General features: G+C 30.0%; 1 protein-coding gene across 1 annotated transcript; it reads right to left on the bottom strand.

The window, feature by feature from the left end:
• Positions 1-53: 53 nt before the first annotated feature.
• LOC145186012 (uncharacterized) lies at positions 54-27,710 on the bottom strand. The gene is made up of 21 exons (XM_090097242.1): positions 27,041-27,710; positions 25,514-26,836; positions 21,185-21,217; positions 20,809-20,918; positions 20,556-20,614; positions 20,208-20,383; positions 20,025-20,126; positions 19,757-19,863; positions 17,377-19,671; positions 9,085-9,153; positions 6,243-6,363; positions 4,670-4,822; positions 4,461-4,545; positions 2,672-2,789; positions 2,540-2,589; positions 2,329-2,440; positions 1,906-2,249; positions 1,712-1,740; positions 1,539-1,609; positions 1,400-1,450; positions 54-1,268 (listed from the first exon to the last, which is right to left on the bottom strand). Exons 1-21 carry the CDS (start codon positions 27,123-27,125, stop codon positions 411-413), a joined length of 6,351 nt encoding a protein of 2,116 aa, XP_089953368.1. The 5' UTR covers positions 27,126-27,710; the 3' UTR covers positions 54-410.
• Between the last annotated feature and the right edge of the window lie 175 nt (positions 27,711-27,885).

Raw genomic sequence — 27,885 nt, 5'->3', positions numbered from 1 at the left:
ATTTTCTTGATTAGCAGAATTTCGATATTTGAGAAATACGATGCCATTATATCTTGTACAAATTTGTATTTATTTTGCATCAATCGATGGTTCGTCGTATAAAATTTACAAATTCCTGTGCTACAGGATACTAAAAAACTCTATAATACACGTGTATATATAAAAAGTCATTGTTCAATTTTTACAGAAGCGGTAAAAGTTATAACTAAAGTAAAATAAATGTTTAAAAGGAATTCACTAAAATTCTATTCTCAGTTTTTAATGTTTCGTTTTCTGTTTACTTACGATGAATCATCTATATGCGATTTCCTACTAAAAATTTACTTATTTCACCAGAAAACTTCTGTAAAAAAATTTAAATGATAAATCGGTTAATCAAAAAAAATTTTTCTTTATAAATTTACACCAGATCACCTATTACTCAAGTATTCTGAGTTGCGCAGTTTGAACTCGCTTCCACGTATATCACGAGGGCCTAAATCTTTTTTTTGATCACCAAGAGAATGTCGTGGAAAACGGGCTTTGCCGCCCTTTTCCAATGTTTTTGGGCTAGAGGTTAATTCCGAATGTTTTTTATCTGAATTAGTGGGTTGCGAAATTTCTTTATCAGTATATTCACCTTCGCTCCTTGTTACAGAGTCTGGGTACGAAGTATCTGATGAAGAATATTGAGAGTCATCGGAGCCAATATGAGCTTCTATACTTGTTTTTGGCTCCATGCTCTCTTCTCCTTCCTCATTTATTGGAGAAAAATGTCTTTTCTTTCGCCTGTTTTTACTTTTTTGATGTTTATTGTCTAAATATGGATCCCATTCCATAGAATGAGCGTCGCCTAAGTTCCCAGGTATAACATTCTCTTCAAAGTCTCTCTTTTTTAACAAAGTACTTGGTGCTCGCTTTCGCGCTTCTTTTTCGATAACCTCCGAGGATATTGATGATTGAGTTTCAATTAGACTTTCTCTGGTTGAATTTAGTTTATTTCTACTTTGCAAGGAACTCGTACGACCGTTTGGCTCATACGACCGTTTAAATTTTCGAGAAGGCGATGAATGCTGATCAGATTTAGCAGCGCCAGAGCCAACTGTAGAGCCATATATAGATTCCAAACTAGAGTTAGGACGCTCATTCGTTCGTGATAAAAAATGATAAGGCTGCACGTAGTCTTTAAATAAAATAGCTTTTTCTTTAAGCAATAACTGTTTTGGGTGTTGTGCGTTGCTCATTAGCTTCCTCCATCCTGGACTTTGTCCCACTTCTGGTGAAGAACACTATAATCAAAACAAAAATTGTAACTTTGTTAACATCTTTTGTTTTTAAAAATAAACTTAAAAAAATAATTAAGTTTTTAGAAACTAAAATTTATTTTTAAACTGAAGTTGTATAAATAGAAAACTCGTACACTTCTAGATGTAGTCGTGCTTCCAGATTTAATAAGCCCTCTTTTTGGGGTCTATAAAAAAAATCGAACATTTATTTAAATGTAAATGAATTTGATATAATTGAAATCTTTATTACGAACAAACATCTCCTGACAATACCTCGTGAACGTTAGTTTTATCAATAAGACTTCTGGTTCCTTCGCTACTTTCAAGGTGATCTTCTTCAGCAACTATAAAACAAATTTGATTTTCATATGAAAAAAAAAACCAAAACATTAAATAAAATTAAAAAATGGAATATAAAAATAACTTTTTAAAACAACCGAAAGTACCTGTGGGTTGTTCTTCCACATGTTTTTTCCTAAAGACAGAATTACTTCAGAATAAATTTAAAAATAATTTATTATAAAATAAAAAACTATTTTAGAACAAATTATACTTAGTCTACCACTGAACTTAATATTGAAAAACTAATGAAGAAACAGATGAAATGCTTTTATTCAGTATTCTAATTAAATAATCTCACCTTCTTTTATACCAGATACATATACAGCATATACAAAGAAGTAAAATAATTAAAGCTATCAAAATGGCTAAAGCAATAATAAGCCAATTTTTCTTTTTCTCTGATTGTTTTTGACTTCCAGCTGATGGTTTTATTGATGAATCTGGTTGTGGTGTTGTTTCTACAGTCGTCAATACAGTACTGGGTAGAGTTGAAGGAACAGTAGTCGGTATAGTAGTTGGCAAGGTTTCTACTTTGATTGGCACAAACCTATCTTCGAACTCATCCGATTTTTCTTTATTTATTTTAATTTCTGGAGGAGTACTTTCTGGTAAAAGCTCTGGTTTTTCTGTGGTAGTTGAAACCTTCATAAAAAAATATTACAATATATATTTTTTTAGTACAAAGATGGTGAGCATTAACTTTAATAAAACTTAAACAAACCTGATGAGAGCTATCAACAAGTACAGAAAATGTAGTTAAATGGTAACATTGACAAGTTGTAATTGAAGCATTTGTAAAAGTAACATCACAACCATTATCTTCCCAACTACTCCTGTAATTTTAGATAACAATAATTAAGGATTGACTTACATTCTACATCTTGTTCTATATTTTGCTGTAGAACTTATAAGAGTTTAAAAAAGTATATTACCTGGTAGAGTTCCAGTAAGCACAATCATGTGGAAGGTTAGCTTGTGAAAGCTAAATCAAAACAAATTAAAAAAAAAAAAAGAGAACTACATAAGATAATAAGTATGTTATTTAAGTCTAAATTAATGCTCACATCATCATTTGCGAATGTCAATGAAACTGGTTCTTTAAAGTCATTTTCTAATGGTGGGTTTACACTTAAAGAAAGAAGCTGCGATGCTACTTTGATAGGCTTTTCATTAAAACTTTCACTAAAAGAAAATAAAAAAATCGGAATTTTAAAATTTACTGTTAGACCAGGAAGCTAATTGGTTAAAAGAATAGCAATTTTCTAGACTTAGTTTTTAAATATTGCACGAACTCTCTAAGACTTTAAAGAAAGTCTAGAGAAATACTCATTACATTTATGTCACAAAGTAAATACTTCCACTGCAAATTTTACAGTATATTTCTTCAAAGGTTTATAATGACTAGTGCTTGGATATTTAATATGGGAAATGAGTTTAATTTACGGCCATTAATAGTAATAAAAGAGCTTTATTTGAAAGCCAAAGGGAGATTCATCAAAGACAACAAAGGCACAAATACCCTTATTTATTAAATGGCATAAAGATGCCTAATTTCAAGGAAAAGAAAAAGCTAAAGATGCATATGTTAGACTCATTCTGAATCAAAATCAAAATACAAATACAAGTTACAAATTAAAGATAACATTTTCTATACTCTCAGTTGGCTCAAGATACCTATTACCTCAAGCAAAACTATTAGGATAACAGCCAAATGATTATCAAATAGGAATGTAAGACTCTCTGGTAAAGCATAGGACACAGGTTATGGTAGTAGATAATGAATATAAAAACACTTCTTGCATTATACAAAAGGATCAAGCAACTTCATAATGCTGAATTACAGATCCACTAGCAGTAGGATTGTCTTACAAGTCACAGATTACACTGAGTCATAAATTTGTAAAGAATAGAAACTTCCTAAAGGTGACACTGAGTCACAAATCTATCTTTATTAATATCTTTTCAAAACCTCACTAAATTATCCAAAAGTCAAACCCCAAGTCTTAGGGACCCATACAAAAGATGAGCGATTAGTAAAACAATAATGATTATGCTCATGTAAGAATTTCAGTTTCAATCAAACAATTATAATTACTTTTTAAAAATTATTCTTCAAATATATAGAAAAATAATTTTTGGGAAACAGGTAGATATTAAAAACATTGAAAATACACTATTTTTACACTAATGAATCCAAATGAATTTTTAATTTGTAAGAATATCATTCAGTTCAGCTGATTGTCAAATTGGAAAATTTGTTTAGATAATCTAACTACTGCTGATAAATAAAAACAAACCAAAGCTCATATCCAAATATTAAACAAATATATAAATTTTGTTAGACCACTTATACTGACATCATTTATATAAAAAGCATATAAAAAAGTTTTCATCTACTTAGTAATGATATAGAACTTAATCTCTATAGAAATTTTCTAATGAAAGCATATTTCTTGTAACTTTTAACAGTTTCTCAGTTTATATTATATTTACTATGTTTGGGCTGTTCTTTTTTGTTTCTATTTTAAAACTAGTTCGCATCTCAGATGTAATTTAGTGTTAATAGATATTTTAAATCTAAACATTTAGAGCTATAAACCAATTTTTCCCACTCTTTCTTAACTTCAAAGTTTTCTTGTATTTAAAAAAATTATTTTACTAGAACAAAGTTTCTTATCAACATTGTTTGCTTTTGATTAGCAACTCAAAATGTTTCCTAATATCTTTTATTTGAAAATGCATCTTAAAAGACAAACAAAACCAATATTTACATTGCATTTTTGTTTATAAATTACTGATTTCTTGCTTAAGAAATAACTGCCACATAAAACAATAAAAATAGGGTGAAAATACCTATCTTCATATTCTCTTGATGTGCGTTGCAAAAATGCAATATTTTTTACTTTAAAGAACACAAATGTGACACTCTTTGAACGCTCTAAAATAAAATATTTAAATGAAAACCAGTATGCAGATATAAATACAGAGAAACATTACAAATTTTAAAGTATAACAAAAGATATATTCTTTTTTATTTGGAAAATGTAAAATTTAAAATATACCATATCTATCTATGATAAGTGATGCTGGTAAAGAAATCTTTTCTACACCAGAGCAACATTTTGCTAATCTTTCATCTTTATATTCTGGAAATACAATTGCATTGTTTTCCTTTTCCAAAAGATCGTCAACAGCAATAACTCGAACTTGCAAAACTGTAATAAATAAGAACTTGTTCAAAATTATCCTACTAGTTTAAAAAAGAAATCAGAAAGCATTATTATGAAGTATTAGTTCTTACATGCAACGGTATTGCAGACTGTATGAAAAATTAATAGCAATTTTTGTAAAGTAAAAAAGTAAGTGGATTCCTGATGAACAGAACTTTGCTTGATGTTGTTTTCTCATCACAAATCTGAGAAATCTTCAAAGTCATCAAAGAGACCTGGTGATCATTTGATAGTCTAGTGCATGTGTGATCCATCATGATTTCATGAAACCTGACTCATCAATCATAGCAGGAGTATAATGCAAACAACTGGACAAAAAGTAAAAAGAAAAACAGCCTAGATTGGTCAATAGATCAATTCCTAGCTTGTTACATGATAACACTAGACCACACACTGCACAAAAGACTATGGCAAAACTACAGAAATTGGAGTTAGAACTTCTTCACCCTCCATTCTTATGAGACATAGCCTCTACTGACTACCAATACTTTGGCAATTCAGACAACATTTTAACAAGAAAGCAATTTAATTCTGATAATGCTGTAAAATTGACCTTCCAGGCACTCATTGACTCTCATCAGCTGAGGTTTTATACCAACAACTTGAAAACCTTTTGCTTAATTGGTAAAAGTGAATTGAGAATATGGATGAATAAAATATTTTCTTATATTTTTAGGTTATCAACCAAGTTTATCTTTTTATTCTAAAGATCTGCTATTTGTAAAGTTATACGAAATATATGAAGCTGAGACAAAATAATTTATTGAGTATTTTTCTTATATCCAGATTTTTGGTGGTCAAAAATCTTACTTTAGAATTGAAATATTTGCATAAAATTTTATTTTTGCTAGCACATTAAAAAAAAAAAACTTAAAATCTTTATGTTATAAATTTACTCTCTTTATTCATTTAATACAAATTTTTTGCTTTTTTATATTGAAATAGTGCATTTTTTGCTTACTTTCAATATAAAACATTTATTTGAGAGAGTTAACAAATTTGACAATACAATCTGTATTAGGCTATGATCTAAATTAAATGAGAATCTAAATTAAGTAAAGAAATAATTCAAGATATTTAAAACTTGTTTAAATCAGTAGAAACAAAAAAAATTTAAAAGTCAAAAGTCTTTTACTTCTTAACACACAAATTTAAAAAGAACTTTTATTAAGACACATACTTTTTACAATCAAACTTTAAATATAATGTTTTAATAAAAAATTTAAAATGAGTTTTGAAGAAAGTCTTTTTTTTAACAAACCTAAAAAAATGAATATAGTATATAAAATATAAGAATATAGAATAAGTAAATATAGCACTACCATTAAAAATAGTATTTCAAAATGTAATGACAATCTTGACAAAAATTTTCTTAACGTATAACTTTTAATGAGCCAACACTTACTTATGTTTTTAGTTATTATTGGCTGCTTGACATCATAATGTACAAATATCTGTGAAGTACTCTTTCCATATGTTTCTACTGTATTTACAAAACCCATTAAAATGTCTTTCTCTTGCTTTAACTAAATAAGATAAAATACTTAAACAGTTTAAAATGTCAGAAAAGGCACAAAATGCATGTACAAAAATTTTAAATATAAACTGTATAAACAATTTATAACAATCATACACTCAGAATGTAAAGCAGTTGTTGAATTCTTACTATAACCTTTCTAAACCAAAGATTTCCAAAACAAAACCAAAGTTATTTAACCCCTTAATGCAAATACTCAAATTAACTCGAGTAAGGTTAATCTGCAAAAATGTACAAAATTGAGTTAATTCAACCATTGACACTTTTTGCATAACTATAATAATCAAAATTGAGTTAACCCGAGCAATATATATATATATATATATATATATATATATATATATATATATATATATATATATACAGGGTGTGCCAGAAAAAGTGGTAGGGTATTTTTAGAAATTTTTTTAAATTTCAAAAATGTTAGAAATGTTGTATTTTGTTCTTTTTTGCTAGATATTAGTGTTACACACTGTGTTGCATCATATAGGTGTTCATGCTATGATAATAATGCTATTGTATTTAAGATTAATGTTATATATGAATGTTTTATTGCATTTCAGAATAACATGCAAATAAGAAAACAAGTTTGGTTGCAATTGATGCTATTTTTCATGAAAAGCACTTGGGTGCAATTCACATTTGTAAATTCTTTGCAAAAAAAAATTGGAGTATTCAATCAGTAAATCGTGTATTACAATGTATTCAACAGACAGGTGTTGCTGATAGACAAATTAGTAGTGGGAGGCGCCCAACTGTTAATACACCAGAAAACAGAGGCACTGTAAGCCATTTGATAGTTAGTCCTGTTGGTTCACCTATGAAACATTTATCGCCAAGGATGATAACACGGAGAACTGGAATATCTCATTCATCTGTTTGTAGAATTGTTAAATATTTGAATTTAAAGGTGTTCTAAAGACAATGTGTTCAGAAATTGACTGATTCTCAAAAAGAACGACATACAGCATGTTGCCAAAATTTATTAGATTTATCAAATAATTCATTAGATAGATTTCCTATTTGTCAAGTTCAGAACATTTTCTTCACAGATGAAAAGATTTTTACTATGGAAACTCCAAAGAATACTCAAAACAACAGAGTGTATTGTGAAGTAGACAAAAAATGCGATGTGCCTAGTGAAAATCTTTGCAATCCAAGGAGTTATTTCTCAAAAAGTTACGATCAGTCTTGGTGTCACTAAACATCATAAAGGATTAATTCATTTCGTTGAACCAGGCACCAAAATTGATGCTCAATATTACCAAAATACTATTCTTCAGCAATGTTTACTGCCTGACTGCGAGGAAATTTTTGGTAATCACTGCTACACTTTTCAACAAGATTCTGCTCCATCACATCGTGCAAGAAGCACAAAAACATTTTTGAGGAATAAAGTTCTTTCTCTTATTTCACCAGATGAATGGCCCTCAAACTTGCCAGACCTTAACCCATTAGACTATTTGATTTGGAAAATACTACAGGAGAAAGTGTACAAGGGAGTGGAAATAAGGGATGAAGCTCACTTGCATTAATGAATTTTATATTGTTGGGATTGTGTGAGACAAGATACTATTGCAAAAGTATTTGATCAATGGCGTGAAAGACTGCAAAAATGCATTGAGCAGCAAGGAGGGTATTTTGAACAATTTTTCACTTGAACATTCTGGATACTGTAATTATTTTTATATTACTCAGTACTCACAATTATGCTTCTTACTGTTATTCACTTTTTTAAAAGTATTGTAGTTTTAAAAAATAAATTGTAACACTTTTTCTGGCTCACCCTGTATATATATATATATATACATATACACACACACACACACACACACACACACACACACACACACACACACACATATACATATAATGTATGTGTGTGTGTGTATATATATATATATATATATATATATATATATATATATATATATATATATATATATATATATATATATATATATATATATATATATATATATTTCACAATTATATAAGAGAAAGATTATTTCTTTAATATTGATACTATTTTATATTTTATCATTTTCATAGCTTAAAATATTACTGTTTTTTCACTACCATATAAGCATCATATAAACATCAGTAGAAGAAATTTGTAAACATGCAAGCTTATGTGTATATAAAACTTTTATATCTAAAGTACACCTATGTAAAATTAGTGATATAACAAATAAAAATCTTGTTTTTTATAGCTATTTTTTTTTTTATTTCTTTATCTTTATTGTAATTATTATGCAAAAATATAGTTTACAAAAAAAGACATTCATTAAGAAAACTTTTTTTTGGCCTTATTTTTTTGAGAAAAATTGATTGTTAAGGGGTTAAGTATCTTTTAGAGAACATTTAAGTGTATTTGCTTTACAGGTTTCTGAACTGACAATACCAGAAAGATCATAGCAAATATGGAGATACAGTTTCTATTTCAAATAGGAACTATATTATTATCAAAAATGTTTAAAGAGCAGAGAAGATAGTACAACCTAGAAGTAAACAGTTTATTTTAGATAAATATTGATTTCAATTTGATACTGCACAAAGCATCAGAAGAAAACTCTACACTTGCTGAAATTAGTATCTTTATTAATCATTTTATTTTAGAATTATAAACCTAATATAATTAGAACTGAAGAAAAAACATGATTTGGAAAAGAATTAATAATTTAGATAAATGTGCATTTGAAGTACTTACTTTCATTGCATTTTTCCACTCATTTTCATTATTTTCATCTATCAAAGCACTTGCAGCTTGCAAAAATTCCTAAAAAAAGTTCTTCTCATTCAAATCTCAGTTTGGAGGGTACCACATGCATGTCAAATGCAGAACTATCAACTATGAAACTATTATCCTTCATGCTATTTTTTAAATGATAAAGTTTCACAAATATGTTAAACATTTTAAATTTTGTTATAAACTTTAAAAATTTTGAATTTATCTGATGTTGGTGTAATATCCGTGTTCGACATAATACACACATGCCTAGTATTATTTACAACCATTACTTGAAATAAATATGGCGGTCAACACGTCTCAAACTTTATGTTGTATTCAGTTATTATCCTAACATTATCCTCAGAACATTACATGGTACCAGAAGTAAACCTGTGTTTAAAATAAAATGGAACAACTTAGACCATTAGAGGCAATGAATTTAAATGGCAATGTTTCAGAAAACTGGTGATAATGGAAAAAGAACTAATTTCAACTCCCTAAAGATTGATAGACCCTTACAAAAACCTTGCTATTACTGTGGACCGCAACATACTACCTCGTTTTGCCCAGCATATGGCCTAAAGTGCACAGCATGTGGAAAACTAAACCATTTTTCTAAAGTATGCAGATCCAAAACTAACCGCTTTAATACTAATCTTGTAGACCAAGTTGATCAAAAGGAAACCAACCTCAACGTTGTAGAGTTATATATTCATCATGTTGTAGCATCAATGGAATGCGCTTACAATTTAACAGCAAATATTACAGTCAACAACAAAAATATAACATTTAAATTAAACACTGGAGCCCAATGTAATGTCATTCCATACAATGTCTACAACTCTATTCCTGGAAGACTTCCTCTCAAAAAAACAATAACTAGATTAAAATCATATGGAGGAAACAATATTCCTGTACTAGGAACTTGCAACTAACTGTTAAACATAATAACATGTTACAAGTGTGCCAGTTTTTTGTTGTATCTCTTTCTGATGCAAAACCACTTCTTGGTCTAAGTTCCTGCAAATCTCTTGAAATACTAAACATTAATGATGTTGAAATTGATAAAGCTAACATTTTAAAATGTTATGGTGACGTTTTTACCGGCCTTGGTTTAGTTAAAATAAACTATAATTAGGGGGGGTCCAAAATTAACTTTTTTTAGATTTTTTGTAGTTTAACCACTTTTTCTTAATTAATTTTTTATGCTGATTTCGAATTTCACAATTTTTTTACTTCATTATCAATATTTAGCCTTCTACTTCAATTTTTTAAAAAAGTGATTTTTTTCACAAAAGAATTTACTGTTAAATTAAATGAAATCATTATTATTTTCAAATATAAGCGATGTAAAACACATAGTAAATTTTTTTTCATTTTATTAATAAAATATGTAATCATTATGCCTATTTATAAATAACACAAAAAATTAGACATTGCACATCATTAAGATAGTCTAATATTAATAATAATTTGTTTCGATCTCTATTGAAAGTGCAAAATAACTTTGTGGAAGTCATCGTAGGTGATTGTGGATTTCTGTGATGACTTTCCAAGTAGAACCTTCAAATTAGTAGCATATTCTTCTATAGACATAAGACGGCGCTTTTTTGTATTTTTATCAAAAATCATGATTTTAAATAGAGTTGATTTCCGCGGCAATGACCTACTTGTATCTCTAAAATAAATTACTTCATTCTTCAATCGTTTTTGGCATTTTATCAGATCTTTCTCTTTTTCAATATATTCACTTACATCTGATCCACAAGTAAATGGGCCGCCTTGTAGTTTTAAACAAGTTAAAATAGAATTTCTCCTGGACGCCTGATGTAAAGCTTGTTGTTCTTTTTTAGTTAAGCCGCTTTGTCTCAGCTGAATCTGTCGCTGGTTCCAAATATATTCTATACTTTCAATTTTTCTAACAATTGGACCCATTTTCCGAAATAGCTCTAAATTACTTGAATCTTCATTTCTTAAATTATTTGAATATTTAAGAACATTACCACGTGAAACTGTTGAAAGTGACGGTTTTTTTCGAAGTCGATTGCTATGAGTTCCACACTGACGCTCAAGTTCAATATTATTTGTAATTGCTTTATCAACTCCAACGACTTGATTAAAAACGTAATACTCATCAGGTAACCGTTCATTGTTTCTTTCTCCAAACCCATAATGCTTTCCTCTTTGGTGTTGAAGAACTATAGCTAAACTTTTCCGAACTATATTTGCTAGAATAATGCAATCATCAAAGTTCTTTGATGAGTATTTTCGAACTACATCAACAACTTCTAAGCCATAATCTTCTTTAATGAGATTTTCAAATAGTCTCTTTGATACTCCTTGAACACATGGCTCTTTAAATTCAAAGAATTGTTGATTTATGACATCATTAGATAAGCTTGAATGCATCTTGCTAAAGAATATTTGCAGTTTAGAATGCGTGGCTTTACCTTTAGTTTTACAGAAAAATGGTGAAATGACTTGCATTCCAAAAGCTGCTACCACGACTAAAGTAACTATAATGTAATCAAAATTCATAGAATCTCGGACTAAACAAGCAAGTTTATTTGTAATATATTCATGTTGGTCCAAAAACTCCTTAAAGTCATCCCAGTGAAAGCAAACTATAGAAGAACATTTCGAAAGACATTCAAATCGAACATCTTTAAATTCAAAAAGAAAAATATCTTTGTTTTTACGCTGCATAAAAGTTTTAAATTCTTTATAATAATTCCATGGTTTTTGAATGAAACTCGGACCAAACAAGTTTAGTACCCATGAGAGAAAGGTTAAGGACAACGTTTCCGTACTTTTGTTAATAAATATATCTAACAGAAAGCCTTTGAAAAGGTTATCCATATTCATTTCATTTTCAATTTGATTTAGAACTTTTTCAATAGCTCTGTCAAAACCTAAAGCTGTATGTGAAGTGCAAAACAGTTGACCAGCAGGAATTTCTCTATTGAGTATATCAGCTGTGACTTTAGATATTCTTATATTATGAACAGTACTGTCAGTCATATGAACGTCTACCTTCTGGTATAGTTCTTCTGAGGTGTATTTTGAGGCTTCCTGTAACATTTCGAATGTTGTTTTTATTCCATCTGCAATATTTGCTGTAGTTTCTGAAGCAATTGCTAATGTAGGCAAAGGAAAATAATATTCTCGGTTAATATGTAAACCAGAAGGTGCAAAGGTCCCAACATGTTTTCGAGTGGTAGAGTCAGTTGCGTGAGTTATTATATCGCCACTATTTTTAGCTTGAACAACTCTGTCTGCAATCAAGCCAAGAGAATACGCGTGCATCTGTTTTAGTTTTTTACGAATGGCACTGCGTGTTGGGAGTGTGTTAGAATCAATAAATGTGTTCTCAATAGCTTCACAATTATTTTTATCGTACTTTGATGTACGGTCAGTTTCATCTGGAATTTTCCATTTTGTTTTAAAAATTCGATTGCCGATTACTTTCAGTGCAACTTGCATTTCCCTCATCGAGAATCCTTCTCCATCTAACTCTGCACATGCATGGTAGATATCACTTAAGACTAAGTTTTTTGATTGTCGCACATTAGGTGGAACATAAGTATTGTGAGAACTATCATCAAACATTAATTTTGATTTTGATCTCGTCATGTATGGCTGTTTTGGTTCACTTACATCAACAAACATCACTCTCTTTTTTTTAATTGGTTCAGTGTCTTTTTCAAAGAACTGATATTCATTTTTTGTTAATTCTTTTTCAAGAAATTCATCTTCATCTTCAAATTCACTTAACTTACTATCATCATTATCAACGTACATTGTCTGATAAACTGCTGTTTCATTTCTAATCTTTTTCTCCATTTTTCTTTTTTCATTAACAACTTTTTGATGGAAAGTTTTATCAACATTTTGACAAGTAAAATTTCTGTTACCACGCATGTTTTCTAGATACGAGTAGTCTTCAGCATTCATTGAAATACCGAAAAACTTCTCTAGCTTTTCACGACGTTCTGGATTAAAGCAGAAAACGTCAAAAAGTTTTTTAAGGGATTTGTTCATAGAAATACATCTACTTAAAAAACTATCACCTTGCTTGTTTTTGTCAACACCTTTTAAGTAGCGATATTCATTGATTTCACATTGCAGACGTTTTAAAATGGCCTGATATGATATTGTGTAGATATTACGCTCTGTCCAATGACTTTCTACTAACTTTGCAACTCTTCGACAAGCACTTTCAAAAGATACTTTATTGTTGACTTCGTTAAAGACAAGTGCAAGAACATCTCTGAGTAAAGGCAACTTTGTATGATAAAATTTATCAACTACAGGGAGACTTTCTAAAGGAGTTTGTTTATTTTGATTTAAAACTAGTTTGTTATTACGTCTTGTTACAATTTTTTTCATTTTAATTGATATCTAAATTTAGTTAACAATAATAAGCTATTTTTTAAGTATATAAAAGTTTTACGTTTTAACAAAAAAAGTTTTATTACATTTTTTTTTAAGACGCAGCTATTATTCATTTTAATTCAAATTTATCCAATCAAAATTTAAATTGCATAAATTTTAAAATAAAGTTGCGTAACTTTATACGCAAAAAAACCGCTGCAAAGATTTTTCTTTTATATGTTTTTTTTTTTTTTTTATGTATCTTTAAAAATGTTTAAATAGAAGTAGAAGGCCAACCACAAAAAAATAGAAAAAACTGAATTGTTTTTAAAACTTTTCTACAAAAATTAATTAAGAATAACTGGTTAAACAAAATATATAGAATTTTGGACCCCCCCTAATAATATCGCAGTTGCTAAAAATGCAATCCCAGTCATTCATTCACCAAGGAAAGTACCGATGACTATCCTACCTAAACTTAAAAGCACACTTGGCCGTTTAGTAAAAGCCACTGTTATCTCAAAAATTTCTAAATCAACACCTTGGGTACACTCATTGGTCATCATAGAAAAAAAAGATGGGATTATGTATTGATCCGAAAGAACTAAACAAGTCTGTTTTAAGACAATACAAAACCACTCCATCTACAGAAAAAATCTCTAGCAATCTTTGTGGCAACAAAGTTTTCACTGTTACAGACATGGCTGATTGCTATTGGCATATAAAACTAGATGAACCTTCTTCAGAGCTATGTACATTTGACACTCCATATGGCCGATACAAATTCAACCGCATGCCATTCGGCATATCATGTGCATCGGATGCTGCACAGGAGATGATTGAACTTAATTTTGGTGATATCCCCAATGTTTTGGCTATCCATGATGACTAGATTATTGCAGCTAAAACAAATGCCGAGCATGATATAATTTTTCAACAAATCCTACAACGAGCTCGTGAGAGAAACATCAGATTCAACCTAGAAAAAATACAATTTCGAGTATCTGAGGTCATAGGTCATTTCGAGTATCTCGGTAACATAATTAGCCATGAAAGCATAAGAATTGATCCTGAAAAAACTAAAGCCATATCTGCACACCCATTACCTACATGTCAAGCAGATTTGCAACGGCTTTTAGGAATGGTCAACTATCTGCGACAATTCATCCCAAATATGTCAGAGATAACAGCTCCCCTCTGCCAGCTGCTTAAAAAAGACATACTCCGGTCATGGAACCATGAACATACCAGTGCTATGGAAAAAATTAAACAAGTTCTTTCATCTTCTCCTGTACTCTCATTCTTCGACACTTCAAAAGATGTCCAGATTCAGGTAGACGCATCTTCACATGGATTAGGAGCCTGTATTATGCAAGAAGGTCACCCGATCAGCTATACTTCACGTAGTTTAACCATAGCAGAACAGAGATATGCCCAGATAGAGAAAGAACTTTTAGCAATAGTTTTTGCTTGTGAACGTTTCAACCAATATACCTATGGGCGACAGGTCTCCATAGAAAGTGATCACAAACCTCTTGAATATATCTTGCACAAGCCTCTGTCAGAAGCACCACCGCATACAAAGACTTCTGATAAGACTTCAAAAATATCAAGTTGCTGTAAAATATGTTCCAGGAAAAGATCTACACATTGCTGACTCTCTATCACGTGCCCATCTCAACATTTTTGATGAGGATGATAGCCTAAATGAGGACTGCAACGTTATGATCCACACTTTAGTTCAAAATTTGCCAATATCAACAGATAGACTAAAGCAAATGCAACACGACACTAAACTTGACCTTACGCTCTCTCAAATAAACTATATAACTCATGGTTGGCCCCTACACCGACAAATGCTTTGCGGTGAAGAAAAGAAATATTGGACCATCAGAAATAACCTACACCTAGCAGAGGGAATAATTCTAAGAGAAAATAAAATAGTCTTACCAATTGCTATGAAACCCCTCATATTAAGACAGCTTCACTTATCACACCTTGGCACCGAGAAGACGAAAGCTAGAGCTCGAAACGTTGTTTACTGGCCAGGACTTACAAGCGACATTGATAAACTAATACTCAACTGCCAAAAATGCCTTAAGTACCGTAATAATAACAAAAAGGAAAAAATCATTCAACACGACATTCCTGACCTACCGTGGAGTAAAGTAGGATCAGATATTATGAGCTGCATGGAAAAATCTATGTGATTGTTATAGACTATTTTTCTAAATTTATAGAAAACAGTGTCATACCAGACAAAACGGCATGAAGAAAATACTAAAAATATGCGATAACCCTAAACTTGGTCTTCTAGAATACCTCAACACGCCACTTACAGATATGGAATACTCTCCATCCCAACTTCTTATGAACAGAAGAACGCGAACAACTCTACCTGTCCACCATGACTCACTTATACCAGCAGTTCCATTAAATGCTTATAGCCAGATCATCAAGTCCAGAAATCGTCAAAAACAATACTATGATCGGAACTCATCTGAACTCCCAAATCTCGTAGCAAACGACACCGCCCGGATGAGAAAAGATTGAACATGGAAGAAAGTGACAGTTAAAGAAAAACTAACACTACCCAGATCATACAATGTGGTAGATAAGTACGGAAGAGTATATCGACGCAATCGTAAACATCTGATTAAAACCAATGAGCAACCACTAGCATATCGGCATGAGCAACTTGATTTACCATACAATTTACCAGCAGTTATCACACCTCCTACATCAAATGAGGAAACAGCAAATAATGAAATAGAAGGAGCTACAAGTATTCCTGAAACTCTATCGACTGAACCGCAGCCTGACGTGCGAAGATCGTCAAAGACTAAAAAAAGACCTGCCAACTTGAAGAACTTCATTTAACTGTGTATACTATAAAGAATTTATTAACTATAGGTATATATACAGATCTTTAAAAAAAAAAAATTATAGAAGGAAGATGTAATATCCGTGTTCGGCATAATATACACATGCCTAGTATTATTTACAACCATTATTTGAAATAAATATGGCGGTCAACACGTCTCAAACTTTGTTGTATTCAGTTATTATCCTAACATTATCCTCAGAATATTACAGTTGGTACATATACATTTAAGTGAAATGTATCTGCAGACAAAAGTAAAGCAGAAATGAAACTGAATTGAATAAACTGTGGATTATATTTAACTGTGAATGGAATAGATGAAATAAACTGTGAATGGAATGAAATCTTATAAAGTTATAGAGATGAAAATTTAAAAATAAAGTGGTCAAGGACTTTTAAAAAAAGTGTAAAAATTGTTAGGAGATCCTTTTTTAACTTTGGTTTTTATATTTAACATTGGGCTCATTACTTTCCAGTTGTTCTTAATTACATTTTTAAAAAGCCAATTTGAAATAATTTATTTTAAATTTATTGACAGAAGAAGAGTTCACAATGTTACAACATATCAATAAGTTAAACTTTTAAATTATCCCATTTAATACAGGTTCATCATTTTCAGTTCTCTTTGAGTGATGTGAATTGAATCCTGTGCAACTTGAGAAAAATATAGATAATATCAGAAACATTTAAGGGAACTTGTGCAAGCTCAAATCGTAAGTGGAGAAAGTAAGCTGTTAAAAATAAACTATTATTGCAGGTAATTTCCTTCATTTGTTTATGCCCTAAGCTCTCCCACACAGGGATAAACCCTTACTTTTATTGAACAGTGGCAGAGTTTACAGTTCCAAAGTATGCAGAACACCATTCATAGACATCCTACACAAGCTAGCAGGACAAAATAGTTTTTATAAACTATTGGTTACAATGGTTAGTAATAGCTTATCAAAGTTTCAGAATAGTCGTAATACAATAATTTTAAGAATATAGAAAAAGACTATAAACAAATTCCATACCTCTATTTCTTGAAGAGTTGCCTGGTAATATTGGTCCTGCATATATTTTAATATTTCTTCTGCAATATTTATAGTCATCAAAATATCACCTCCAAACATAGGAGCCCTGTCACCACCATCATCTTTGTCATATGAAAAAATTAAATCACTCTCCTCCTTTCTGTTTTTTTCCACAGGTTTAATGGTTGATGGAACATTCTCATTAACAGTTTTGTTCAAAACTGTAATTGAGATCTCAGGCTTATGCTTTGTTTCTACTGCAGTTATAGAGATTAGGGTTTTAGAAGAATTCATTACTGGCGGCAGAGCTGTGGAAAACACATTAGAAAGTAAAGAATTTTCTATTTCATCTGCTTCTTGTTTATAAGGGTCAGCTGTAGGAGTTATCTGCGTAGTTTTTCTTGAAACAGTTGGATGTGTTGTATGTTTTATGTTCGTCGATGCACTAGTTATTTTTTGGGTACTGAAATGTTCCAGTTCCTTTCCAAAAGCAGCTGGTACAGATTCATTAACTTGTGTTTCTTCTATTACTTTAGAATCAAGAAAAGCAGATGGTTTTGCCACAGGATTGCAATTTTTATATCCTTCTGTACACTTTATGTTTATGGAAGATGCCATTTTTACAGAATTTATGGTTAAATTTTTATTTTGCTTTTCTAATGAGTCTGTTGTAAGAGAGTTTGGGTTTGAAACATGTAAGGTAATAGAGCTGGAACTTGAAAGTTTACTATTATCCCTTATTTGTATGGCACTAAGTTTTATTTCTCTATTTTTATCATAAGTCATATTTCTTACAGTAAGGAAATGCTTATTTAATTGTGAGGGTTTCAATAGATGGTTATCAATTACATGACCAGTTGGAAGATCAACAATAACTGGTTCTTCTATAGCTTTCTTATAGCTTTTAAAACTTTTCAAACCATTTTTTTGAATGGCATATTTATCAAGAGTGGGTAAGTCACTTCTGGCAATTCCTAACTTGTTACTACTATTTTCTTGAGAAAAAGGGATTTCGGTCAAAGTAGCAGATCCATAGAGTCTTGTCATCCCATCAGGTATTTCAGGTTCACCTAAAGACTCCAATACTAGGGAATCAATATTTCGTTTAACATGTGTGGTTGGATAATTTACTTTCTTGTTTCCTGTGTCAACTACAGTTTGGTTTTTTATATTCCTTTTTTTGATATAACTCAAAACATGAGTAAATTTGTCTTCTATCTCTAAATTACGCTTTCGAATACTATGTTGAAAATCATATGAAGAATTTATTTCTTCTAAAGAAGGATAACTAGGCTCATCTCTCCTACTCTGAAACATTGGTATTCCATTTGGTTGCACTTGGTTGTTTGTAAAGTAAGAAGCTAGGTTATTTAGTGAAGTAGATTTTCTAATAGGGACTTCTTCAGAATGTTTTAACTGACTCTTTTGAATTGCAGTTATTGCTTCATGAAGTTCTTCAGGGGTAAGATTCATTAAATCTTCAGATGTTAATACTCTGTTATGATTATCTAACATTGTATTTTGTGATAAAGGATGTAAATTTGGTTCATAGTCAATGCGTTCTATGATAGCAGGGTTATGAAAAACAGTGCGTGACAGTGGTATTACTGACGAAGGGTTATGTATATTGTTGGAATTTGTCAATGATAAAGATTCAAGTTTACTTGATGAGTGTATAAATGGAGATTCAGCTCCAATGTCTCCTATTGGTTTTGGAGGACTCCATAATGATACTTGCTTATGTGATTTTACTATTTCTATAGGATTAGCTTTCTTATGATGTCCAGCATATTTATTATCTGCTACTTGTTCAGAAAGCATATTTATTCTTTTCTTTACATTAGAGATATCTAGATAGTTTTGATAAGGCATACCTGGATAAGCTTCTTTTTCTATTTTTGGATTTGGATATTTTATACTGCTTGAACCATGAGTTTTTTGTGCCTTAGACTTATCCCCATCGCTTACTTCTGAAGAAAGCATTTTGTATAAAGATAACAAATCTAATTTGTTAGTTTTACCAAGTAAAGCAGATAATCCCATTTTTTTCAAGTAGGATTTTAATTGATCTTCTGGAACACTTTCTTTACCAGCAAAAGTTTTTACAATATTTACTTCCTGTTCGGGTTTAGCAAGACTTGAAGATTCATCTTTTTGAAGATTTAAAATATTACCAAATGATATAGGAGGCTTACTTCCATAAGTATCTTCCACAGTATGTTGAAGAAGCCGATCAATGATAGAGGCAGTTGTCAGATCTGGGGTGTGAATAGATGTTGATGAAAGAAGTTGAACCTATGTCAAAAAAATGATTTTCTAAATTATTTTGAAAACACACTTAGCAAAAAAGCTCATAAAAATAATTTGAGAAATAACAGACCTCTTTCAAAAGTGATTCATATTTATCTGTTACGCAATCACTAAAATCAGGTAATTTCCAAAATGCAGCACTTGTTTTGCTAGTACTACAACTGCGCGTTGTTAAACCTTAGAAATATTTTATATATTGTTTTACATAACAAGATAAATTAAAAAAATGATAAACTATGATTTATCTATATTTGCATTATCTAGCAGTTTGAATAGCTTTAACAACTTCTTAAAAATCTTAATAAAAACTTATCATACTAAAATATAGGAGAACTTACCATTTGCTTTTCTTGGACAAGGTATGCTGACAAAAGTATCAAAAATCCCCAGTGGCCAATGAACTTCATAGTTAAACTCAGGCTGACAAACAAGATTTTGTCCTAAAGCAAAATTCACAAGCAAACATAATCAAATACTGTACTTAGTTTAAACTAAAACTATGTAGAACTAAGAAAACTCACCATCTGCATTTAAGAATTGAAAACCCCGAACATCCACAGAAAGTCTTTCAGATAATGGCTCACTTAAAGACTTAAACTCTCCTTTTCTTATAACACCAACTATTTTCTGCAGTAACAACTTAGGACTTGTATTTTGGTCAACAGTCAAATTAAAGACAGTTATCAGTGGTTGAGGCCTAAAAAAAAAAAAAAAAAAAAAAAAAAAATTCTGATTATAGAAAAGTATCACTACAAACAGGAGCTATATAAATTACTATTAAGAAAATTTATTAAATGCTAGACTGATTTTAAAAAAAGCAGAAACTTAAGACTGGACTGTAAGAAAAAAATAATCAAAAAAGTAATTACTTGACATCAATAATTTCAACAAATTTAAATCCTTCTACATCACCATACAAATCTGTCAGCTAAGCAAACAAATAAAAGTGTATTGCAAATGAAAATATTATCACATGCTAAAATTAATTTCAGACAGTGTTAGGAGTATAAAATAGGTTTTATTAAATTTATATTTTAGATATTTGTATTATTGATACATCACAGTGATTTTGCTACTGCAAAACAATAATCATTTATTCTTATACACAGTAGACTTAATTACCAATCCACGCAAAGTTTCAGCAAAGTTTAAAAACTCTAATGATTCAGAATCTATCATTTCATTTTTGAATTCTTCATTTGTAATGTTTAAACGAACGATGTACTGCCGATCTAAAAAAAAAGTTAATATTTTACTCCAGCCTAACTATATTTGAGTGTATTGCACAGTAACACATTGAAACTTTATCTGTTTAACAAAAAGAATTATTTTTAAAACTAATTTGTTTAATTGCAGATAAGTATTATATAAATGCAAATTTGTGCTAGTTATATTTTTAAGCCACACAATTAAGTTTTATTAATCAGAGTTCAACTTTATTTTCATTCTAAATCAAAGCATTATGCAGTTCACTAGAAAAGATTACAGATAGTTGTACCTGTAGGTAATATACCAGGAATTGCAGTTCTTTCTAAAATGTAAATACAATGAAAGTAATTAACAATACTGTTATCTGAAATATATTGCTAACATTTTACTAAATAAAACCTGTACTTTTAAAGATAAATGTTGTAAAGTTTAGTAATTAACCTTTGTGGCTGTCATTAGCAATAATACAAAAATTTACTCTTGACATTACTCATTTAATTTTATATAATTTTTATAATTTTTAAATGCCAAACATACAATATATTTTATGTGAAACTTGGTGGCAAATATCAAAATGACCAAAACTACCAAAAACCACTTATTTTGATTCTTGTTTAGGGGTTGTTCAAGAACTTTTGAAATTTAGTGAATATGATTTTAAAAAGGCTTTACTTCAACTTTTTTTATTATCTGTGTCAAAAATGAAATGCTAATTTATAATTTGTTAATTTTGTTTTGAATGACACTGTCTGCTTTAATCTAAAAAGTATTTTTTAACATTGGTAGACTTCTAAAAAATTTAACAAAACAAGTAAAATGGTATTATCAGATATTTTTTTAATAGACTTTAGATTTACTGAAGGATTTGTATCTCAATTAATTAGAAGTAAATTTAGTAATCAAATGAAAATGAGTCATTATAGAAGTTTTTAGCACTGAGAAGTATGAAAATTTGTGAAAATTTTCATTGAATAATTTTTTTTAAACTTGTTATGATAAACAGCCAACTAAATTACACTTAAATTCTATTTTATATATTCTGTTAACTGATATTAAAAGCATTAATTTATATTTTTAAATTTTTTTTTAGAAAAAATGACAAACAAAATAAATGTTCAAATGAAAAAACAGACTTGAAGTGATTTGACTTGTGGTTGATTAGTCCTACTTTGAATACATTTTAGGAAGTAAATTCCTTTCAATGCAACTTTATCAAGATTCTTTTATCATCACTGGCAAAATAAAGGTACAGTTCATAGCAGTGCAACTTGTAAATAAATAAGTGACGGTTTTTTAAGCTAAAGCAAGAATCCCAGCTAAAACTGAACAGCCATGTATGAACTAAAATTGAGAAATGTGCAGACAAATATCAGTTAAAAATAATTATTGCACAAGTAAAACTCATTAAAAAAAATGAATCTGAGTTTTTGAAGAAATAAGATATTCAAATATTTGATATTCAAATCAGAATGTCAAGCAAATGATGACAATATAGGAAGATAAACAGTTTTTATGTTATCAATAAATCAAAAGTTTACAAGAATTGAAAAAAAAACACTGCTGAGCCGAGAGCCAAGTAAAGAAAAGAGAAAGGGAGGAAACAAGAAAAGTAGCTTCAACAAAAGCAACTCTAACTTCAAAGAAATCAAACGAAAATAGTAACACTCATTTGAAGATGATGCAAGTGAAAAGGAAAATTCTGATTTTGAGGGCATTAAATTGAGCGCTAAACTTTCTGAAAATAAAGAGCATACCTCAAAGAATGTTATAAGCTTGAGACATGACATTAATTACAAGTTTGAGACATGACCTTAATGATTTATCACAATCAACAAACTTTGTAGAGCTAGGAGAGAAAATAGGAAAAATTAGTAGAAAAAGATAAGCAAGAATTAAATCTAAACATGCCTATGCTGCCAGATGCCATTAATGTTGTCCATGAAAGAGCTGATTGCTTGGTCATATTAGTGTTGGGTAAAGACAACGAAAAGTTACTTGAGGTTCTGAAGATATCAAAAGGAATCGGAGCGATTATGGCTGAGGCTACTATAGTGAGTGTCATGGAATGGTTAAAAAATTCATACAGGAGCCTATACATTAATAGAACATTTATTGCAAAAAGAACTGTTTCATTTGGCTTGCCATCATCACATACACAAAATCATAGTGCCTGATGTTTTAAAATGCTGCTTTGGGCTAACCAGTGGTTCAAATGTTTTGATTTTTAAAAGGTTTAAAGAACAATCAAATTTTACCAACCAAGAAAAATATCAACCCTCGCCCCCTCCCCCTCCCCCTCCCCCCCGCCATAGTGATGAAGATGAACTTTTGAAACATTTGAAAGATAGAACAGTAACATTTTTAACGAAGTTTTTGCAAACAGTTGGAAAACAACCAAGGGATGACTACAGAGAGTTTTTAAAAAATAATATTGTTACTTGGTGAAATTCCTCCTAGAAGAAAATCATTCATTACACCTGGTACCTCTCACCATGCTCATTGGTTGTAAAAAGTCATCTACTGTATCAAAATATACATGTTTACAAAATAGTTCAAAATAACATCAAAAGAAAAAAAAGCATTGTTGTTCTTTAACTTGCTTGTATCTCTCCTATGTTTTCATGGTTTTCATGCACTTTTCCTGAGGATACTGCGATTAATAGTTTATCATGATTAAAAAAAATTGACACATAAAAATATATTGATGAAAAAATAAGTCAGACTGCAGCAGCTGCACCAAAAAAATATTTGCAGTTTTAAAGTGAAGAACTTTTTTTCAAACAATGTTTGATTAGAAACAAAACAAAAAACAATTTCCAAATTGAACAATAAACCAAATATGAAAATCATGAAACAATTTGAGAATATTGCAGATAGCCATTTGAAGTCAATTGAAGATTTTGTAACATCAAAGTGCTTGCTTGTTTTTGAACATATGGGGTATTGATTTTCAATCATTTTTTTGCCACTGATCCAAGTATTTGGAATGCTCTTGAAGCATACAAAAAAGATCTGATCAGAATGAAAAGTTTGCAACTTGTTAATGATTATGGGGAATGCAGTGTTACATTGATGAGATAATATAATGAAATATTGACAAAAAATAAGGACAGTGACAATACTTTTTGACTATTGTTTAACAGCACAGAGATAAAGTCTAATCATTAAAGAAATGCTCGTTATTCAAATGAACACAGATTAAAGAATTAAGGTTCTAAGAGTATGGAAATACATTCTACAATGGTTTTTTATTTTTATATCACATTGTTAATAGTTTTATTTTATAGCTCAGTATTATATGGCCATTTTATTTCATAATACTTATGAAGTAAAATGACCCAAGTTAATGATGCAGTTAAAAATGAAATTAAAAAATAATCGTAAAAATATAAAATACTACACACTTCAAAAGTCATGAACAAACTGTAAATATTATTCAAAATGGCAAAAGTTTGTGTACACCTTCATTCTTATAACAATTTTTTTAATTAACAACCCTGATATATATATATATATATATATATATATATATATATATATATATATATATATATATATATATATATATATATATATATATATATCAGAAAATTGATGGATGAAGCTATAAAAGTGGAAGAGATTTTCCAATTTTTTTTTATCAAACTGCATCAAATTGAAAGGTCATATATTTGAAAAGTGTCTTTTATTTGAAAAATGTAACATGCATGGTCACTAGGTTACCGCATTGACTGTAAAGAAAATTGCGGTAAAAATGCACAAATTGACACAGAGGCTGTCTTATAGAATTTTTATTTTTGCCTTTTTGTGATGTTTAAATCTACCAAAAATGACGGGCAAATATACAGATTTATAAGAATTGGCCAAATATGCAGATTTATAAGAATTTGAATAAATATATCTATTATAAATGTAAGGGATTTCAGATTTTACCACTTTTACCGCACTGCGGTAAAGCCCAGCTGATCATTCTACTCTGAAGCTCTTTTTAGTCGCCTAAAGCTGTATCAAAATGGTATTCTCAGTGATAAATTTTTTTTTCTTTAAATAAATTTAATTTCCTGTAGACGCTTTTGAAGGATATTTATGATTAAAGAAATCAGGATATGAATTCCAGCTTTTGCATTTAAAATAAAGCTCGTTACACATAAATGCAGCTAACGACTTTATGGAGCTGAGTGACATATATAGGTTACTTCTTTCAAATTAAAAAAACTTGGTATTGATCAAATAAGGGCCGATTCGTAATAATTATCTATCTCACTGATAAATTTTGTTGAGCAATTATTTACGCGAACGTATTTTCATAATTGCAAAAGTTAATAAATTGAGGAAATTTTCGATTGGTTTTGTACGAAAAAAAATTCATATTTTTTCTGTTGGTTCTTTTCAACAGGAATAATCTGCGGACAAGTTTTTTCTTGAAAAACTGATTTGCCTCTTCATACTTCATATAACTCCCCTCTTTTCCAAAACAAATTATATTTTTGAATAAATTGGATATAAGATCATCTTAAAAGTTTTGAGGTACAGTTTTGTTCTACCTGGCTGTATTAATACAGTTTTGTCCTACCTGGCTGTGTTAACACTTTCTTATTGAACTAGTTTAATTACTTACTTTCGCTTGCGTCTAATCCATCATCGTTCCTCTCAAGAAAAACCAGTGTTGAATGAATGGACTTGGACTTTACTGGTTTGCTTGTACATTTTTTATCTTTATAACATTGGATCGAATAGCATCTTTTACCCAAAAGAAAAGCTGCGTCACAAAATAAATCTGCACAGCACAGATCCAAACAAGCATTAAATCCTGGAGTTACACCACGAAACGTATAGACTCCAGCTTTTTGACCCTCGACCATTGCGTGGTTTGACATTACTCTATTATGACGGCACTTTTGAGTTAAACCTTCTGGAACATTTGGTTCTTCGATTAAAGATACCTCATTTGAGGCAGAAAAATGGCTATTAATATTTTTGTGATTTGACCAGTTTTGTTGTTTACTTTCTTTTCTCAGTTGTTCACTTTCTTTTCTCTGTTGTTCACTTTCTTTTCGCTTTTGTTCACTTTTTTTTCGTTTTTCAATAAGAAAGTGTTCATGTTGCTTTGAAATTTTCAACTTTTCCTTTCTATCTATATCCGTTTTTTTAATAACATATGCAAGCTGTGATGTTAGTTTCGCAGTTTTTGAGGCTGGAACCATGACGCATTTTTCTAAAGTATAGCACGAAACTGTATAACATGTGGTATCTACCATAAATGCAACGTTGCATTGTCTATCTTTACAGCATAAATTAACACATTGTCGCATATCCCCTATTTTTCCATAGTCAAAAAAATCTCCTGAGTCAGGCCCATAAAGCAAAGAGACTGATCTATAAATCGTGGATGGATAGCACCCATCAGCTGTTACTTTTTGATAACTAGCATTATTTAAATGTCCTTGTAAAATTGCCGACGATTCTAAATTCATAATAGCACGGTGAAATGCAGGGCTTCTAACGCGCTTATTACCGTAAATGCTAAACGTTTTATCAAAAGGATATAAGTGGTCTTTAAGTTTTCTCTGGAGATGAAATTTGGATAAAGGTTTTTCTGGTTCTGTCAAAAAAGTATGTAACTCTGGCAATATTATTTTTTTTTTATTTTCTTTTTTATGCTGCACAAATGAAAGACTCGGACTTAAATCTGTTAATTGTGCTGGAACTGGCTGGCATAAGGCCTCATTATTGCAGCTCACTAGGTAACAATTGCTTTTTGCCATTAAAGCAACGTTGCACTTTTCATCATTACAACAATATCGTATGCATTCAAACATGCCAGAGACTTCACCGACCTTTTTGAATTGACCAGCTTGAATTCCACCACTTAATGTACGGTTTGGAAGTATTCGATCTGAACTGCACGACCAATCGCCTGACGAAGGTTTGATGGAAAACGCTGTCAATGAAATGAAATTTTCAAACATTAGTAAACTACTTTGGTTTAAACTTTTTTTTAAAACGAAAGCATTAAAAAAAAACGTTAAAAGGTTACGAAACGAAAAACGTTAAAACATGTTTTTAGTTATTGTATTTAAGCCTAAAGTACTATTTTAATCGTTGTTGTTTTTTTAAGTTATTTTTGCAACTAACTTGTATATACCTCTTGTGGAACTGATCATCAAAATTATTGCAATAATTATCCATGGCAAATTGATTGTGGTTTCCAAATTCACGTTTACCGACATATGTTATTAGAGATACACCCCATACAAACATTGGAATTAACTGATTTAATTTGTGCTTTGTCACATAGTATTTTTAAAGTTAAAAGTTTCTTCCTGACAATTTGCGTTATTTTAGAACAAAAGAAGATTCCGAAGATTTTTTTTTTAATTTTAAACTAAAAAGAGAATAACAATAGAATAAGAGAATAACAATAAATTATGTTTGAGAATTTTTTACAAATACCAACTTTTAGATTTATAAAGAAGAAAAAATCCCAGATTTCACTATTTTTTCTTTTTTTTTGTAGCTTGCCTCGAAAAAAATATAATAAATAATAAACCTCTAATCATGATGATTATTCGCATACGTTGCAAGCACTTTTAAAATTATATCTTGCGAAAAAAAAAAGAAAAAAAAAAAGATTTTATTATTTGTAACTTTGATTTAATCAAAAGTTATTTTCATAAAAAAAAATATTACAACAAGAAATGATAACAGTAATCTTACGACATCTTCTATTTTTAAAAACATCCCAATTTTCAAAAATAACTTTCAAATTTTGACTGTCCAGCTCACGAGGTAATTTTTTACTTTTGTTTTACTGTATTACCTCAGTGGAGGGCTCACCCAGGAGAATTTTTTTTAGGTTCAATACGTTCATGCGTATTGTGTTTCTATACGCTTGAACGTACGGAACTCACAAACGCATGTTTCATATCATTATAACAACCTCAAAAACATTCTTTTGAAGATGGACAGCAACTGTACAAAACAGAAGTT

The sequence above is a fragment of the Hydra viridissima genome, unplaced genomic scaffold (assembly GCF_058129835.1).
Source record: "Hydra viridissima isolate aposymbiotic clone 2 unplaced genomic scaffold, HvirCarnegie_v1 scaffold_9, whole genome shotgun sequence".
In the NCBI taxonomy this organism is placed as follows: Eukaryota; Metazoa; Cnidaria; class Hydrozoa; order Anthoathecata; family Hydridae; genus Hydra; species Hydra viridissima.
The sequence above is the reverse complement of the archived record's forward strand: the minus strand, read 5'-3'. Positions and strand labels throughout refer to the sequence as shown.

What these genes read in the sequence shown, in the direction of transcription:
- LOC145186012 (XM_090097242.1), bottom strand. Translation starts at nt 27,125, where the DNA reads ATGTCGGTAAACGTGAATTTGGAAACCACAATCAATTTGCCATGGATA. An exon ending in AGTGGAAAAATGCAATGAAA is followed by an intron (nt 6,364 to 9,084) that starts GTAAGTACTTCA and finishes TATCTTATTTAG; the next exon opens with TTAAAGCAAGAGAAAGACAT. An exon ending in AATAATAACTAAAAACATAA is followed by an intron (nt 4,823 to 6,242) that starts GTAAGTGTTGGC and finishes TATTTATTACAG; the next exon opens with TTTTGCAAGTTCGAGTTATT.